This window comes from Metopolophium dirhodum, chromosome 5 (genome assembly GCF_019925205.1).
Source record: "Metopolophium dirhodum isolate CAU chromosome 5, ASM1992520v1, whole genome shotgun sequence".
Lineage (NCBI taxonomy): Eukaryota > Metazoa > Arthropoda > Insecta > Hemiptera > Aphididae > Metopolophium > Metopolophium dirhodum.
Genome location: NC_083564.1, coordinates 13,674,445 through 13,693,351, shown reverse-complemented (window position 1 = coordinate 13,693,351; position 18,907 = coordinate 13,674,445). Strand labels below are relative to the sequence as shown.

The 18,907-nt window shown below is 31.0% G+C and overlaps 2 protein-coding genes across 2 annotated transcripts; one reads left to right on the top strand and one right to left on the bottom strand.

The window, feature by feature from the left end:
- Window positions 1–124: 124 nt before the first annotated feature.
- Window positions 125–3,976, top strand: LOC132944079 (small ribosomal subunit protein uS5m). Its single transcript, XM_061013238.1, has 7 exons — window positions 125–350; window positions 453–575; window positions 726–851; window positions 2,008–2,235; window positions 2,323–2,753; window positions 3,109–3,366; window positions 3,545–3,976. Exons 1-7 carry the CDS (start codon window positions 278–280, stop codon window positions 3,668–3,670), a joined length of 1,365 nt encoding a protein of 454 aa, XP_060869221.1. The 5' UTR covers window positions 125–277; the 3' UTR covers window positions 3,671–3,976.
- Window positions 3,705–16,931, bottom strand: LOC132944076 (peroxidase-like). Its single transcript, XM_061013236.1, has 12 exons — window positions 16,286–16,931; window positions 12,041–12,341; window positions 7,352–7,560; window positions 6,284–6,651; window positions 5,997–6,183; window positions 5,729–5,926; window positions 5,507–5,654; window positions 5,278–5,434; window positions 5,026–5,196; window positions 4,229–4,427; window positions 4,057–4,162; window positions 3,705–3,976 (listed from the first exon to the last, which is right to left on the bottom strand). Exons 1-12 carry the CDS (start codon window positions 16,854–16,856, stop codon window positions 3,892–3,894), a joined length of 2,700 nt encoding a protein of 899 aa, XP_060869219.1. The 5' UTR covers window positions 16,857–16,931; the 3' UTR covers window positions 3,705–3,891.
- Between the last annotated feature and the right edge of the window lie 1,976 nt (window positions 16,932–18,907).

Sequence of the window (18,907 nt, the reverse complement as noted above, 5' to 3'; positions counted from 1 at the left end):
GGCGTGAAACACTCGTGATTTTCACTTTTTTATATTGGCCACAATGAATTTGAAAATTTTTTAATTTGGATTTTGGAAGAAGTGTTCTTATCTGAATCTATTCTGTGATAGTGTGATAACAGGATATTATTGAAGATTGAATCATTGAAGTATTGAACCCGGGTGGTGAACGATTTAATATTATTTATATTTTTTTATTTTTTATTTTATTCTAAAAGATAGATTTTTGTTAATTTTTAAACTAGAAAACTATGGTAATATTACATATACAAATAAAATGATGTCTATGCTAAAGCGATTGCTTTCTCCTAAGAGTATTAATATTGCTCAAAATGTGGTTTCTATCAAACGTAAGTAAATTGTAATTAAAATGTATTAACTATTAGATAGTGACTTCGATATTGCGTGCAATATATATTATATTTTTGCCTTGTAAATTTATTAAATTATAGGCCCTGACATTTTGAAAGATTGTACTAGATGCTATAGAAGTTTAATTACGCCTCAGACTAGAGTAGTACAGTTTCAATCTGTATGTGTTCAGCAAGTGCGTAATGAAAGTTTTTTTAAAAAACGTAAGTGCCATTAATCTTTTTTTCCTCAACAATTTATTATTTATTTACTATATTATTTTAATACTATACTTTTGTATCTGTTGGAATAATAAATTACAAAAATCACCATATTCGATAAGTTATTAATGTGTTAATATATTTTATCTTTAGATACGGCTGAACACATTTGGAAAAGTGTCACAAGTGTAAGTAATGCTGGTAAAAAACGTGGTCGCGGTAAAGGTGCTGGTAAAAAAAGAGCAAAAAATCTTAATAGAGGGCAAGTCATTGGTGTAGGTAAATATCTATTGCTTTTCATTTGTGATCTATTAAATTAGGTTAATAATATTAATATGTTCTTTAATTTGACAAAATAATAACTAATAAATTAAGTTTAAGTTTAGTTTTTATGGGTTTATCTTATAAACTACCTATGTTTAGTGTAAAGACACCCATTGTCAGTATCTATATTAATCACTTTTCTGTCTCTTATAAGACTAAACTAGTGTAACCACCAATTTGTGGTCAGACACTCCAACTACACCCTTTGATGAACCAATTTTTATTGTTAGTGTCAAAATAATCACTTGACTGTGTAAATCTTTGCAAAAGACAAGCTAGGCATTTGTTTGAATAATTAAGTGATGCTGTATTAATTTGGTACGCATTAGCCATACCCATTGGCAGAGTTGTAAGATTCTATCTATAGCCTTGGTACATAATAGTCCATCCAGTGGTGCCAAACATGTATGGTTAGTGGGGTAAATACCCAGAACTTTTTTAGATGGTGGGTTACCAGGTGGGTGGACGACTACTTGACATATTATAGGTATAGTATAATATAGTGAAAATACTAAATAGTAGGTATACAGAATTACAGACAACAGACATACAGTATACTTGCTATTTAATTGCTTTACTAATTAACTAAATTCAGTCGACAAATATCAGAGCCGAAAGCAGTGGTAGTATGCAGTATGCACCGGCGTAAGCCGAGTGGAGAATGGTGATGCATAATATTAACAAACCCCGCACACTAGCTAACTATTCTACTACTTCATGCCTAGTAATAATATCATGGTAGTAACACTCTGGTTACGAGTCGTTTTTTTAAACTATTTTCAAACTATTAGAAACAAATAAGGTACGTAGAAGAAAAACAATATTTTAAAGAAAAAAAAGCAAGCAAGTACACTCTGCTGTACATATTAGGTGTTTAGAGATTCACTGTAATGAATGTGTTAAATTTGAAATTTATGATATAAAATCAGGAATAAAATAAAAATAAGTTAAATGTTGAGTCTACCTTCTCTTATATTAGAAAGAGTATTTTTCATCACAAATTTAAATATTATTATAGATATTGATCTCATATAAAATCTAAAATCTGAGATTTTAGGCTACTATTACATGTTTATTTATATTAAATAAAATATAAATTTTTTGATAATAGGTGTTGACAATATGATATGGCCTGGACTCAACGCTCCTATAATTAAAGGGCGAGATCTAATAAAAAGAACTAAGTTACCACCAGATCCTGAAAGACAAGCTCGCCTTGTTAAGCTTAGAGATTCAATGGGTACATTTAAAATGTTAAGACTCTCACCAACTGAACGTGGATGGTCCGGATCCAAAATGCCTGGTCGCAGTATAGGACCACCGGATCCTATAAATGAATGTTAGTATAATTGTCAGACTTTAATATAACTTTCCCTAATATGTATGACGTGTGTATTAAATATTTTTTTATATTATTTGTTAACAGATAACTTTGATGGCTTTGATACTAAAGTGTTAGAATTCAAAACTGTGTTTTGTATGAAAGCTAATGCTGGTCGTTATAGAAGAATAAGTGTTGTTACTGTTACTGGTAACAAAAATGGTTTAGCTGGTTTTGCTTTAGGCAAAGCAGCCGATTCAAGAGCTGCACTAAGACGCGCGAAAAATAGAGCAGGACAAAAATTAATGTATATTGAACGGTATAATAATCATACCGTGTATCATGATTTCTTTACACAATTCTGTAACACTAGAATATTTGTGGAGAAAAGACCTGAAGGTCATGGATTAATCTGCCATCGTGCTATAAAAACAATTTGTGAAATGATTGGTATTAAAGATTTGTATGCCAAGGTAGAAGGTTCTACCAATTTACAAAATGTAGTTAAAGCATTCTTTTTGGGCTTATTAAAACAGGTAAGTTAAGGTTCAAGTTAATATCTAAATACATATTTTATTTATTAAATACAATTTACCAACTTATACTAGTGTTAAGAAATGTTCAACAATTTTAACAATTTTATAATTTTATAATTACTATTCAGTATTTAGTATATAATATTATTAACATACTTTGCAGTTTTGAAGTGTAAATAACACTATACAGTGTTCAAAATTGCTTAGTGTATTTATAAATTATAATCCTACATAATATTTACATATTTTGGGTTTTTGAATATATATTAGTTTGAGCCCATATATTTTGAGTAATTAAATTTTTTTTTTCATAAAATTAATTCAATTTAACCTCAAAACAAATATTTGTTTACAGAAAACTCATCAACAATTGGCTGATGAAACAAATTATCACCTAGTAGAATTTAGAAAGGAAAATGATTACTTGCCAGTAATAGTAGCATCTCCAAAAGGACCTGTTAAGACAGATCCTAAAGAAGCTCCTGATTTTTTGCAGTATGTGATGGATAATAAAGTAAGGTTGCGGAAGAAGAAATCTTTACCATTTTATACCAAAAAGACTCATTGGTATATTAAAGAGAAAAAGATTGAAATTGTTAGAAACATGGACAAGGTACAGTTGACAATAGAACAAATCAGTGGCGTACTAACAGGGGGAATAATCCACCTCCCACATAAAATAAAAATTCAGTTCTAAGTATGCCACTGGAATAAATGTTATTTATTTATTATTTATAATTGATTAGTTCTAAATAATTAAACTATTTTTTTATCAATTCTTTTATTATTAGGCAAAATATAACTTATTGGCCGAGTATGGTGAAATAAGGAGTTTTTTGACTGATAAATATCCAGAATGTAGACCAGTTCAGAAGAAATCATTTTCAAAGCAAATTGATGAAGATGAAAATCAATGAGGAATTTATAGTTTGAATATTAAAATATTTATAATAATTTGTAAATTAATATAATTTGAATGTTTTGCATAAGTTTATTTACAATTTTTATAATCTACAGTGATTAATATTCAATTTATGTCAAATGAATACCATACATTTTTGTTCATTTGTTCATTAATCCCCTTTTTGCATAACAATTTTATTTTCCGATTAGTATGGAAGTTAATACAATTTCAAGGTTATGGTACTGCTGTTCTTTCTCCAGCCCATGCTCTTAAATCCACTTTTGGTATAGAAGAACTTGCACAAGCTACCCTTTGATTCCTGAAAACCATAACAACTATTAGTTGTACTGATATGGATAACCAGTAAATAGGTATTATATAAAATTATAAAATTCTTACAAAAACGACGGTTTTAAAAAAGCCAATGGTTGAATGAGGGCCATATCATCAGAATTATCACACAATAATCTTGCTAAACTACTCTTTCTGAGTTCTTGTAGTTGAACTAAAATAATAATTGTATTAGCTATATAATATAAATGCATTCTATACGATTGTTAAACTTAGCTACCTTGATCAAAAGATGATGGATGACCGCCTTCTTCGTAGAAAAATCTGTCACCACGTCTAAGCCTAGAAAACTGATCTCCAACGATACACACAAAAGTTGGGCCAACCAAAGCATCTTTCATCGGCTTTTCTGAAACTCCTCCAATATATAAGTCTATTTCATCTACTGAACCATACAACCTTGCAAGTCTAGTAATAGTCTGAAACAAAAAAAAATATTGTTGACATTGATGGTAATATTCTATGACATTTTAATAAATTATCAAAATAGTGAATGTATTGATTTTTTGATATTTTTAAATTTAACCCTAAATTAATAAGACATGAGATACATACTTCATTAAAATTATAAACATTCTTAGACTCTTAGTACAACATTTTATTTACCATATTTAAAATGTTCTTGCATATAAACTGATGCCGTAACATAATATTATTTTTATTGCATAATTTGGAGAAAAATAAGGATATAGCATTTTTTACTCATATAAAAAGTTGATGTTGATAAATATTTTTCATAATTAGTCACCTACCTTTCAAATCATAACGATAAATTTGGGAAATTACAGTGGTTGAAATGGCTTTCCTGAAATCATCATAACATTCTTCTATTCTTCATCTAACAAATAAGTAGAGTGATGCTATCCCTTCGTACCCCCCCCCCCCCCCCCACTTCGAGCACTGTGAATTTATCTTATGTAGGTATTTAATTTATTTTGCATAATTTGTCATTTTATTGTGAAATATTTAGTTCATTAAATTCATAGTCCTGAATATTAGTGTAATAGTATAATGTACTTGTGGGTCCATATATTCTTCTAAATCGTTCCAGTTTCTTGCTCTTTCATACCCACATACTTGTCTCCATTCATTGTACGGTGGTAGACCATGGTCACGCCCTCTTTGTACATTCAATGCTACTAGATCAAGTCCAAAATTTAGATTACCTTGGAATAAATGATCAGTGATCTAAAAAAGTAATGTATAATTAAAATACAGCACGTAAGATTAGAAAGTGTGATAGTGTGTTCAGAAAATTTTCCAAATTACTTCTTTAGTAAAAAATCTATCAAAGTTTTGAGAACTTTGGAAAGATATTCCTCTGATAAAATCATCTAAAGCACCTTCTTTATACAAATTAAATGGTGCAAAGTGCTGTTTACTGAGTACAAGATTTTCTCTGATATTGCCAAATTTTCCATAGCCACTAAAATAATTATAAACTTTATTAAACTACACTCTAATAAAATTATTGCACTCCACCTGGAAATCTACTTACTGGATGTTTCCCTGAATAAGTGTATGACCGAATCGATAAGCAGCAGCCGCAAAGGCATTGGTTATTCCAGCATTCAACTCTGGATCGTAATTTCTTGCCCATCCACTTTCTGCTGGAGATAGGCCAAACTTGGCCATGTAACTTCTACCTGTACCAGGGAAATCGTTAGAACAGCGTATTACGTTTCGTTGGGTTTCTATATATGTAAGAAGGTAACCTTACCTAAAATTATTGGCAAAAATTCATTGTAAGTTATGTGTTGCAACTGAGCAATTATTATTCTCCGCGTTTCTTGGAATATTGCTTCGTCGCTCCAACGAGGGTTCAGTCGGGACAATTCGAAAGCGATACGATTATGTTCGCGTAGCCAAATGGTGTGCAATAGAGCTAAATCTATTTGCTCGTTTACTCGTCCGTCGCCTGCGCAAGAAGTACACATAGTTATATAAAATAAACTATTCAACTATCAAGACCTATAGTGTCTACCTACCCGCCTTAAAACAAGCTGATCTGCCCGTATCGTCGGAACACTCTGAAGGATTTCCCGGTAAAAGCTGCTTTCCTCTGATATTTTGCGACTGAAGAGTGCCGCCTCGGAACGTTCGGAGGCTTTGCTGAGTGCTCAACGAAGACCCGTAAATATTGGACCCATCGAGGTAAGCGGTGATTTGGTTCATCTAACGATAAAATCATAAAACGATCGCCCGTGTTTTGAATATAACTTTAGTTGCGAGTTTACATAGTATATATTTCTCTGTTTAGATAGTTTTTTTTTACCTGTTCCCTAGGTCCGAAATTACATTCGGGACGCGGCGCAGGCAGTGATCTGACGAACTCCATGCACCTCTCGCCGAAAGGCGCAAACATGTGATCGTTACGGGGGATTTCTATCTGGAAACAATCCGGATGCCGTAGTGAATTTTCGATTTCTCGTCCATTCCTGCAACACGATATCCCGCTACCCATTTGACCTCTGCTTATAGGTGTGTGCGTCGTGTCGTGGTCTAAAAATTGTCCCCACTGCATCAACAGCATTGTGTAATTTTCAGATGGCGAATCCACGTCTTGCGTGAATGTGACGCTCACTTGTCTCGCACTTGGCAACGGCGACCCGTTGGCTGCTCTCGACCTCGGTGAATTCACACCTAAGTGTCGTATACAACGGTCGTATGTTTATAAAGCCGATATTAATTTTTAATACAAATTATAGCATTATAGATAGGTATGTTTTATATCGTATTATCTAATAGTCCCGTACTATCTGTTCTATCGGCTATCTCTAAACAATATACCTATTACTCGTCTATTATCGTGGTCCGTACAGACAATAATTAGGATTTAGGGTTTATAGGTACAGTTTATTTCATAATAGCTAACCCGCCACAATTTATAATAGGTATAGGTTTTACGTGCTACTGCTGCTGCAGTATCTAAATAAACAGTTTAATAACATAATATATAAGTAGTAAGTACCTACCTATATTGTTATACTTATTATAGTTATTAATTATAATATCACTAAATATTTGATGAATCAAAAGTGAGCTAAATGGTGCCTAACTCCTAAGCATGATTTAGTGGCCCATGATTGGTCCATTAAATTGTAGAAAACCATTAAAATAATCATTTTTTTTTATTATATTTATTTAATTATTTATTATAATATATATAATAATGATAAAATAATTACTTTTGCATTATTTTAAGAAAAAAAATTGAAAGTTATTAAAATGGTTATATATAGGTTATAGGTAGAATACATATATATATGATTGAAAAACAGGTATTTTTCTACTGATTATAAGACGTAAAATATTTTATTTAAAATTGAGTCTAGGCACTTACCGTCTCCATACTTTGGAGGAAGAATTCTCTGTAAAGCCGTACTAGCTCGTCCCCATAGCTCGTGTTTGATGTTATTACAAGACCCATCGGTTGATCTATATTTATGAGGTTGACAAAATGATGTCCTGGGACAAGTGTCACCAAGTACCGTGTCCAGAATGCTGAAGCTCGGTAAGGCAAACGTACCTTGCTCACGTGTTAAGTTGAAACTATACAATGATAAAAACAGGTATAAACTTAACAATTTTAATAATTTATAGCCTATAGGTAGTTGGTAGACAAACACTGAAATATACCTATATGAAATATCAGTGTATCACTGTATTTTACATGGATTTATCATATATTAATTAATTGAATTATTAGTAAAACTATGAATCATAATTAATTAGCCTATATTATCCAAGTATACGTTTATTAACGTGTCAATGCATCAAATATAATGTAATTTTCCTTATTTCTCTATTATTTTCTTATAAATAGGTACCAACCCATAAAGGTAAAGTACATATAGTTTTTAGTTTTTTCAACTTCTATTAAATGTCAAAAATCCTTCAGGCGTTAGTGTAATTATATAGTCCATTATTGGGAAAGGAACTTATTATATAATTATTAAAATGTAATAGCAGTCAGCTAGTCAGGGTTAAGTAGGCGTCACAATGAGTCTTCAGACTTCATATATAGATATAGGTAACGATTATTTTGTATACATAATTCATTAGTTTTTCAATTCGTCTCCATGATGATTCTTATACACATACAGATGGGCGGCCCCCTTTTCGGTCAAAATGTACCCTTCCCTTTTCGGCCAAAACTTACCGTTCCCTTTTCGGCCAGCACCTACAGTTTTATTTAAAATTTACAATTATTATAACAACTGAACTTTTTAATTAAATAAAACAATTGGCAATAAACTTTTATAACATATTATTATTACACTTGATTATATTATATTAGTATTTATAATCAATTTTATCGAATAAAGTTAATAAATTAATCGAATAAAAATTAATATAGTCATATAATTCATATAGGTCGAGATATAGGTAATAAGGTAGGAATATAATAATAATTATGATAGTAAAATATGAATTCATGAATATGTTAAAATATTATGATTTCTGATTACATTAGTCGAAAAAAATTTATATAGTCTTATAATACCCATGTAACAATAAATAATAATTATGATAGTAAAATTCACTTTTTATAATTGTACTAGCTGATCCCGCTGGCACTTCGTTGCCCGTTAAATATACCATTCTATATGACTCAAACTTTGTTCAATTCGTTATTTAATATTCGGTGAATTAGGTGTATGGTGTTCAAAATTTATCTTAACTTTTCTGTTGCCCGGAATAAAAATTCTGATTCGCAGCAGTATATCATCAGGTAGATCGCGGACTCCGTGCTGTTTGTACATAAGTGTATGATTTAACTCTAAAGTATCAAAATTTATTGTACAAAGTTTGTCATTTTTACTTAATTTCACCATCGGAGGATTAATATGATCAATTAATACAAAAGCCTAACGCAACCGTACTAAAATCCGATGAATAAAAAAAACACAAATTTAACACTTTTTAAATTAGCCTATCTTCTTCCCAAAGGTCTAATCTACACGCAAATATTCATTTTTATCTATACTATAGAATGATAGCGTTTGTTTGTATGTTCGGGATAAACTCGGAAACTACTGAACCGATTTCGAAAATTCTTTCACCAATACAAAGCCACATTCTTTGTGAGTGTCATAGGCTAATTTAAAAAGGGAAGTGATCACCCCCGGTAGGACCTGGTGCTCAAACAGGAATTTTGAGATTTACGATAGAAATTTTATCACGTATTGGCAGTGAATAATTATAATCGTTAATTACTCCACTAAAACGCAACATTTTTGAAAATCCTTTCTTATTGCTCGGTGAAAATATGAGAAGAACCTCTATTCCAAATTTCAAGTCCGTACGTTGAGTAGTTTTTGAGACACAGCGATCAGTGAGATTTGGATTTTATATGTATAGATAACTAATTATTGACTAACATTATCGGACTTTATTTATGCCTAAAACCCGCTCCGTGATATCCTCTTTCATTTAAAAAAAACTGCATGACAATTGGATAAGAAGTTTCAAAAGTTCAAATTTTGACAAAATACGGAAAAATCACGAAAATTAGCAAATTATTTTGAGTTGAGAATTCATAAAAATTTTTCTTTTTAAATCTAAGATTTTAAAATGTAATATAAGATTACTCATAAGTTTGTCTACCTTTATCAAAAAAAAAATGTCTACAAGAAACTTAAATTAAATTTATATTTTTACAACATTTGATATTCACTCGTTTTCTCATGTAACAATTTTCTTATTTTATTGTAATTAAAAAACGAATGACTGTAGATACTTGAACATTTCACTGAATGTTTATATTAGCATTTTCTATACACCATAAAATTTTGAAAATATTTTGACTCTTTTTGAGCGGTTTACGGACATTGTGAGTTTTCAATTTTTTTAGTTTTTTTTTCTATAAATATCAATAAAAATTTTTTTGTTGGGTAAAAAAGCGTGAAATTTGAATATAAGGCTCCTGATATATCGTTCTAATAGCAGTTGAAAAATATTAAAAATACATATTCACAATTTTTTTTTTTAAGCATTTAAAGTTCAAATGTTGACAACATTTATCAAATTTATAATTTATTAATTATTTTGTAGTTAAAAATGTATCAAATGTTTAACTTTTATGGCTAAGGATTGAAAATTTAAAATAAGGCTCCACGTAAATAGGTTATATATAAATTACTTTATTCACAATAATATCATCAAATATACTTGGTAATATCATAGGCTGACTGACCGTTTTCGCTCAGAATCGTTTTTCTTATACAATGATATTATATCATTGAATTCAAATTTAACACCATCCATTACAGTGACCCACTTGTAACCTACTGGACAGCAGAGCGACATCCACTTATCCACCTTTTTTATGTATATATCTGTTTGAACTTCATTAATAAGGACAGCTAACCAGCTCATTATGCAGGATGGAGTATGTTTATAAAAGCTTTGATTGAAAAAGTAGTGGAACGACTCGCAAGCATTAGTGGTTCTAGCCAAACTTCCCGACGCAGCAGCCCAATATTGAGGTGGAAATAAGCTCTCTTCATTTATGAAATTGTCAGTCAAGTAATCACAGTATTTTTTTAATCTTTCATCATTAGAACAGTCCGACATAAAATCATTTACAAAACATTCTGATACTTCATATGGGTCTAAAAACAATAATCAAAAAGTGTGTCTAATCCATTGTCCTATTTCAGATGACATATCATTATAATATACAGATAATCCAATTTGTTGTATATTTCGCCACCAAGCTTGGGTCAAATGGAATCTACAACCCACTATTTCAGTATTAGGCTAAACGTCTTCGACAGCTTTGTGAATTGCCATCTCAAAGTCTATGGTGACCCATTTTGGAAAAAATTGTATACTTAATTCATTTAATAAATTATTTATTTTATGGAAAGTATATACATAAGTTTCGTAACTTTTATTTAGTAATAAGCAAAATATAATAAGAATACCCGAATATAATGTCCATTTTTATATTATATAAAACGGAAAAAAACTGGTTTATATTTATATTTCCAAAAAACCAACTATGAACGAAATTAAACTTACATTGAAGAGAAAAAATAATAAAAATAGTAACATTTTTCAAACAAAAATTAATTATTAATTTATTTGACTAAGCTAATAATATGTTAAATCATTTTATTGCCAATTGTTTTATTTTATTATTTTTTCACTCAGTTGTAGGTGTTTATCCAAAAATTATATTATTGGATACAATCATATTTAATTAAATATAAAAATTGTTAAGTTCAGTTGTTATAATTGTAAATTTTAAAGAATTGTAGGTGCAGGCCGAAAAGGGAACGGTAATTTTTGGCCGAAAAGTGACACTGGCCGAAAAAGGAAGGGTACATTTTGGCCGAAAACAGTTACGCCTATACAGATATCCGATCAGTCTGCATATACAAATATAGGATGCATCACAATCATGGGTCGAAACTCTTACCTACATCCGATAATTAATTACCTATAGGTCAGCTGCCAGCTGGTAACCTAAGGGCTCAGACAAAAAATGAGTTCAGTAAGTCAAAAATAAAAATTTTAATATACAAAAGCAGTGCTATAATCACAACCTCATTACTTTTTTTTTTTTAAGGCTTCGACGACTGAGGTCATTAGCCTGTAAGGTTGGTAGGGTTGGTGCAGTAGGGTTGGGACCGTTGGTACGGTCCATTACTTTATTCTATCGCATTAATATAGGTATATCGTATATATTATATGACGTATAATTTTATATTTATTATTGTGAATATTGCACAATATAGATCCTACTTCAACAGCAATGCCTACACCATCGACTGTATTATAATTTATTCAAATTAAAAACAAATGTGTGCATGTGTTTTTGATAATTGAATTATATTTCTATAAGAACAATTAATGAGGAACCACCTATAGCTTGTTCCTATTATAAGCTAGGTACCTGTACCAGGTTTTTGGCATAAAAAAAAAAGGTTGCACCACTTTATAGTGCCTACGTATATAATACACCTATTATCTGTTTTAATATGTTAGGTTTAAATCAGAATATATGATATAATATGCTTACTCGTTTACGAGCCCCACGCTGGCATCTACGGATTTCTGAGCCTGTTCCCCTTGGGTGAGGGTCTCGTTGGTGGTCGGGAAGAGCTCCTGGTGCCACGCCGCGGCACTGCCAGTGGGCACCAATATCCGTTTCGTGAACAGCGACGTGACAAGCACCCGTCGCTCGTTGAGGCGCTGCAGGGCGTTTGCCGCTGCAACATTCAACTGTTCCGACGTGAACGGCGGTATGTCGACAGGTGGCGGTGGCGGTGCCCTGATCACCCCCGTAACCGTGGTTGCAGCCGTCGTCGGTTGGTTGTTGGCTATACGACACCGCAGATTCCGAAAAAAATTTCAAAAATTTTTTTAATCATTAGGTATATTACAATAATACAACATTTTTGTCAGACTTATATAATGTTAACTGATCGCGGCTGTAGAGAGTATAATATAGAGACCTACAATGCGCGATCAAACCAGAATTAAAACTACGCGAGATTAAGGCTTCGACTCCAAAATATATTTTGAGGTTACCTAAATATTAAAATTTTGTACAATTTAAAAATAAATTAATTAATGAGTCTATCAAAATAAAGGATATATTAATATGTACCTACTACTTACCTATATACATATACATATATTAACAATTAAATAACAATAGACAACTCGTCATAACAAAAATAAATAAGTGTTTATATTATTTAAATAATCAAGCTTGGCATAAACGAGTTAAAAAGTTAAGTTAATTTTAACTTTTTAAAATTTAATTGTCATTAACTTAATTTTTAAAGAGTTACTTTTAAGTTTTAACCAAATCCAAAGCTACGTTAATTTATAAATAACTAAATAATAAATATAATACAATTATTATTGATATGAATATTGCACATTGCATGAACATTTACTTTTTATTATTTTAAACCATATTATTATTACTGGCTATAAAAAAAAGTAACTTAATTGAGTTAAAAAAATAATTAGGACAACTATTAATTTTAAACTTTTTAAAATGTTTACTATCAATTATTAACTTTCCCAGGCTTGTAAATAATGAAGGGTTTTATCGCTGGATCCCAGATGACTTCCCTCATCATATTGTGCTTCTTGTGTTTTGTTTATTATTATGATGTTTATGCGTCTATGTATACAGTCATTTCTTTTACTTATTGACTATTGTGTTTATAAATACAGATTGTAAATTGTCTTAAGAGGACGCAACACAGAAATTTTGTTGTATCCGTCTTACAAGTGTGTAACACACATTTTATGTTCAGCAAATCACGTTTCATAGCTCCGTTAGTTTAAAAATTAGAGTAAATTGTCCTCTTATAAAATTTAAAGGTAAGATTATTATCTAAGGCATCTTATAGGCTTTCTGGTACCTATATTATAATTTTAAAGCGAGTTATGTGTATTTTAACTTTAAGATGTACAAACAATTAAAAATGTATTAGTATTTATGTATGATTGTATGAATGTATTACGAATTTATCATTTAATAATTTCTCATGATACAACCATTTAAAATTTTTAAAAGTTTCTTTTGGATGTGTGCATGAAAATAATATTTGTGGAAAACGATATTAGCCCCTTAAATGTATGGTCTCCGGGATCGTGCTCCACCCTTTGCCACTTTTAATCCGGGCTTGGTCGCAACCACACAATAATAAACAATAATACTATATACGTAATATTAGGTATATATCATTAAAGGAGCTATGAAATAATAAATTTATTATATTATTATGTTTTATGTGTGCGTGTATGCGATATATACGTGCCCTAGAGCTCATTAGCATGCGAAACCCGTTTGGGACCAGTTATATTATTATGAATTATTACTGTGCGGCAATCGGTGAATCCGTAGATCAATGACTCCTGAACAAACACGTATATATGACCACTATACGAGTAATTTATTTCTTCTGTTCGAGTTTCACATATGACATATCATTTATACAATTTATACATACGGCTTTTATTGCAATAATTCTAAAAACGCGGCTGTCTTACATATTATATAGGTAAGCATACATTTCAGTATCCAGTGGGGCCCATTATCTTCTCGAAGAATAAATAAAAAATAAGAATAAATAGGTGTCCACAGTGTGTATTTATAGATGATCCGGATGCGTATGCGTGGGTAACAAAGGTGGTATAATATATGGAGACGGGAGACCTACCGTGTAAGGTGTAACCTAACTGTACCTACAGCTTTACACCTAGCTACTACTATATACTATCCATGCCTATATTAAGCTATACTTCAACGACAGAGTTATTTTAAACTTTATATAAAACCACGTTCCTGAAAAGTGACGACCAATTATTGCGTACCTATTTGTCGGTCTGATGCAGCAGTCTATATTATAACGTGGGTCCTTGATACTCAGCGAGTATTTGCATATTCGTCATTTCCGACGCAGACCTTGCCATTGTTAATGAAATCGTAGAGAACGTAATAATTACGAGCAATGATGATTATGCATTTTTAGAGGTTTTACAATATTTTAAAATTTTTCCATATCAGTTTTAATTTTAAATTAGATGAAACGAAAAAAAATACTGCATTAAAATTATATTTTTGTTAATGGATAAACAAATTAATTTGCTAACCGTTCTCCTTATAATAAATTGACAATGTTTTATAAATACTAAATATAATAGGCCATTTGGTGAAACTTTAAACGTATGTCGTTATCCCTATAAATGTTGTAATTTAAATTCAAAACATTAGTCATAAATGTGTGTACAAAAAATAATAAAAAACCTACTAACAATCTCTTTAATTATAACACTGCAAACAATTTATATAAACGATAAACAAAATACTTATTTCAATATTTTATTAAATATGCTTTTAAAACAATTTTAACAATCTTTGAAAAGTGAGTATTAATATTTATTATTTAATACTATTAAAATGTTAAATTGTATAATATGTTTGTTGTTTTAATAATAAAATTATGTATGACGTAGGTTGTAGGTAGGTGGAATTATTTAAATTATTAATATATTATTCATTGACTTCAAATTGATTATACTTTATTACAGTTGATATACGTATAGCTAATGTTTAATGAGAAGTCAAATAGTTTTAAGTAATTTTTTTTCAATATCAATTAAATACTTGCACTAATGCTATTCAAATATGAAGTACATATTAAAACTATATAAGGACCTAATGACTTACAATAACCTAACTTACAGGCTACAATATATAACTGTTAAAAATATTGAAAGTGGTGATTTTCTGCAACATAAAACATTTTGATGTGCTCTATTTCAAACGGTAAGATTGATCTAATAAAACGATAACAATTTTAAAACAAGTCTTTTTGAGATCGTCTTTCCCACATTTATTGATTTTATCCCCCTTAATCCTAAAATATTTATATAAAAAGTGGACGATTTTTGATGGGAAGATCAAAAATGTGGTAAAAATCTGAACCCGGTTATATACAGAATTTATATCCCTTCATTTTGCTCAATCGGTATGTTGGAATTAGAACACATTTAAATACATATATTGCAACTTGCAAGCGTGTTAGACAAAAATAGAAAATCCCCGATTTCGTCCCTATAGCTTGTAATAAATGATGAAGAGTCGAAAAGTTAATATCAAATAATATATTATTATTATACTGCCATATGATATGAATAGTCTACAAACTCAAATAGATTATTATATATTTATCGTATATATAATTTATTATTATTATTCATATCCAACTATTTCAACCCAACTACAATATCATACAAATATATAGGTAATTATTGGTGTTATTTTTTTAAGTACCTAAAAGGTAAAAACAAATTACGATAATTATTATTAATTATTATACATATTTTATAACAATTTTTGCTATAGATTTCACGGAAAAATAACCTTGTAATACTTTTGTAGGTACTTACTAAATTATAATTTTAATATAAATAAAATACATTATAAATTGTTTTCTTTATTCCCAGACTATCATTATAAATAATGCTCAAAGGTTTCATTAGATGTGTTTTCTACTATTTTGAAGAAATCAAAGAATAACCTACTATAGTTTATATATATATTATTTTAATGATACTATATCTTCGAATTTGAAAAACAAAACGAGAGTGTTATTCATCAAACTAGAGATGACGGAAACTTAAAACGCAAATGTTGTGATGTTCGAAATTCAACATTTTAACCGAGAATTTTAATCACTATATAGGTAATGTCTATAAATATATAATAATAACGTCATCCCAATTCCTAATATATTACCTGGATTACGGTTTTTCGGGGGACAACACACCCCGAATTCGTTGGCCGCTAATTTGCACGGTTGTTTTTTGAGTTCGGGAAGTTCGGCGTAAAATGACAAACAGCTGACAAGTGGCCGGCACGTTCCCGACTCGCCGCTGGCCGTCTTGCACGATCCCTCGACGTTCGGCGACTTCCTGAACGGTTCTTCGACTTGAGGGGCCGGCTGCGGTTGCTGCTGCACCTGCTGCGCAGGCTGCTCCTGCAGTACGGTTTGCGCCCCGCTGAGCCTGTCTTGTATCCTCTGCTGGAGGACCAGCTGCTGCCGCTGTATGTCCCGAAACGCCAGCACGAACTGTTCCTGTTGCTGGAGCAGCGAATCCCGGAGTTTCGGATCCTGCGGCCTGGCCTCGAGCGCTTGCTGGACCTGCTGCAACTCCACCTGCACCTGGTTCTGCTGGAACTGCAGCTGCTGCTGTTCGAGCTGTTCGGGGAATATTTCCGTCAGGAAAGGCCTCTGCTGCTGTTGGGACCGGACCGGCGCGGCGACCAGCGTCAGGAACACCAGTAACGCGATCGGAATTCGCGTCATGTTGCGGTTTGAATGTGCGGACGTCTACTGAAGACTGAACCGCGCACAGTCGCGTACGGGCGGATGACGACGACGACGGTGATGACGATAATGATGCGGTGATGAGCCCGCCGCGGTTCACGTGGGTCGAGCGGCGGTCGTCCAAGGTCACGGCGCTCATGCTGTGTATGTCGTGTCTTACGATATTATATTATATATGCGTATACCTATAAAGAGGTAGATATGCCTTTTTCGCGCGCGTACCACCGTACGTGTGTGTTTGTGGCGAATTTTTTTAACGTTGCCAAAACCAAACCGGTAACTGGCATAATATGTATCTATATAGCTGGTATAATATTATATACTAGTATAGGTCCTACTTGCCGATTCGCCGCCGTCCTTTTTAACATTAGTTGTATTATAATATATCTTCGACATGGAGAAAAAACCTACGAATATCACCATTTGCAACGCGGCCCAGATGACCTTGATATAATAATTTTTCGCTACGGCAATATCCGTAATAAATTATACATAATACGATACACTGCAGTGATTCACCCCTATTTTTTCGTTTTATAGTCGCTCATTGAATTTGTTCAAATTCTAATTTTTGTAATTGTAAGTAGGAAAGTAAATAGTAGAAAGAAAGAATATTTAATCACTGTATTTTCAATTAATTCGATTTTTTTATAATTCAAGGAGTGTCGACACTATGATGATCATCTACAATCTACTTTTTTTCAAATAAGGCACCAACCTTTTAAACTCAAAATTTTTAAGTAGATAATTTTTTTTGGAAATATTATCGAAATTCAAGCCAGTAGTTTTTCAGTTATTCAAATGTTACTATTAAGTATTAGGGTAATTCAGTAATTATCCATAAAATGGTTTTACAAAAATAAAAATATAATATACTTATGCTTATTTAATATTGTATCTAGTATTTATTATATCTGGACAATTTTGAGAAATTATAAAATTTTGATAAATTAATATTAACTAAGTACCTATACAAACATTGTCAAAATATCATTAACCTCACATCTTCCAAATCCATTATCGAGTAACTATTATAGTATTATCACACAGAAAAAAATGCTTAGGTATATAGATTACGCTGAAAAACAATCTTGCCCAAAACGTTTCACTGCTAGGTGACTATTATTTCATCTGTCTAACATGTCTAGTAATCTTAGTTCAAATAGGTATGCAAAAAAAAAATTATAGGAACTATTTTTCATGAGGGGGGGGGGCATAATACACCTAACAACTATTATATATTTATTTGTGATTTATAACAGAAAACCTTTCTTAATATTTTATTCTTTTAATGTTGATATAGGTAGTATATTATAATATAGCTGCAATTGTATAAATTTATTGATATAATTATAGTATAAAATAAATATAAATACACTATATTTATACATTTATATATTGAAACAAAACATAAAACATATTTTGCTTTATACCTGAAGTTATATTCAACAATATAATATATTAATTAATTATAAAAACATTTATCTACTTTATACTAAGTTATATTCTAAAATCTAAAGTAACAATATATACAAATAAAAATTACTCAATATGTTTACTATGCATTATGTTATAATAATAATAATAATTTATATTACGCACATTTCATACATTCATGAAAATGCGACCAATTTTGAATACATAACGTATAAATTAAACGTAATTTACGATTGTATACCCTCTAATCTTAATGTAGTAAGGGGGACAAAAGTATACTTTTGCCTCCCTTTGAATTATATCTGAGGGATCGATTCCCCCTCTTCCCCCCCTTTCTCCGACGCCACTGGGCCACTATAAGACCTCCTCATAAGTTATAACAGACTCCCTATAAGACGGAAATCTCCTTAAACCGAAAAATCAGTTGGTACCGAGCGTTTCTATTATAAGGAAGTTTTACTGTATAAATTGTACATACCTAATTTTTATTTATATTTTTTTTTTAGATTCTGACTGAATCAAGGAATAATGGTGTTTTATATTTTTTAGGAAAATTATTTCACGTAAAAGCAGTGTCGAGCAGATATTATAAT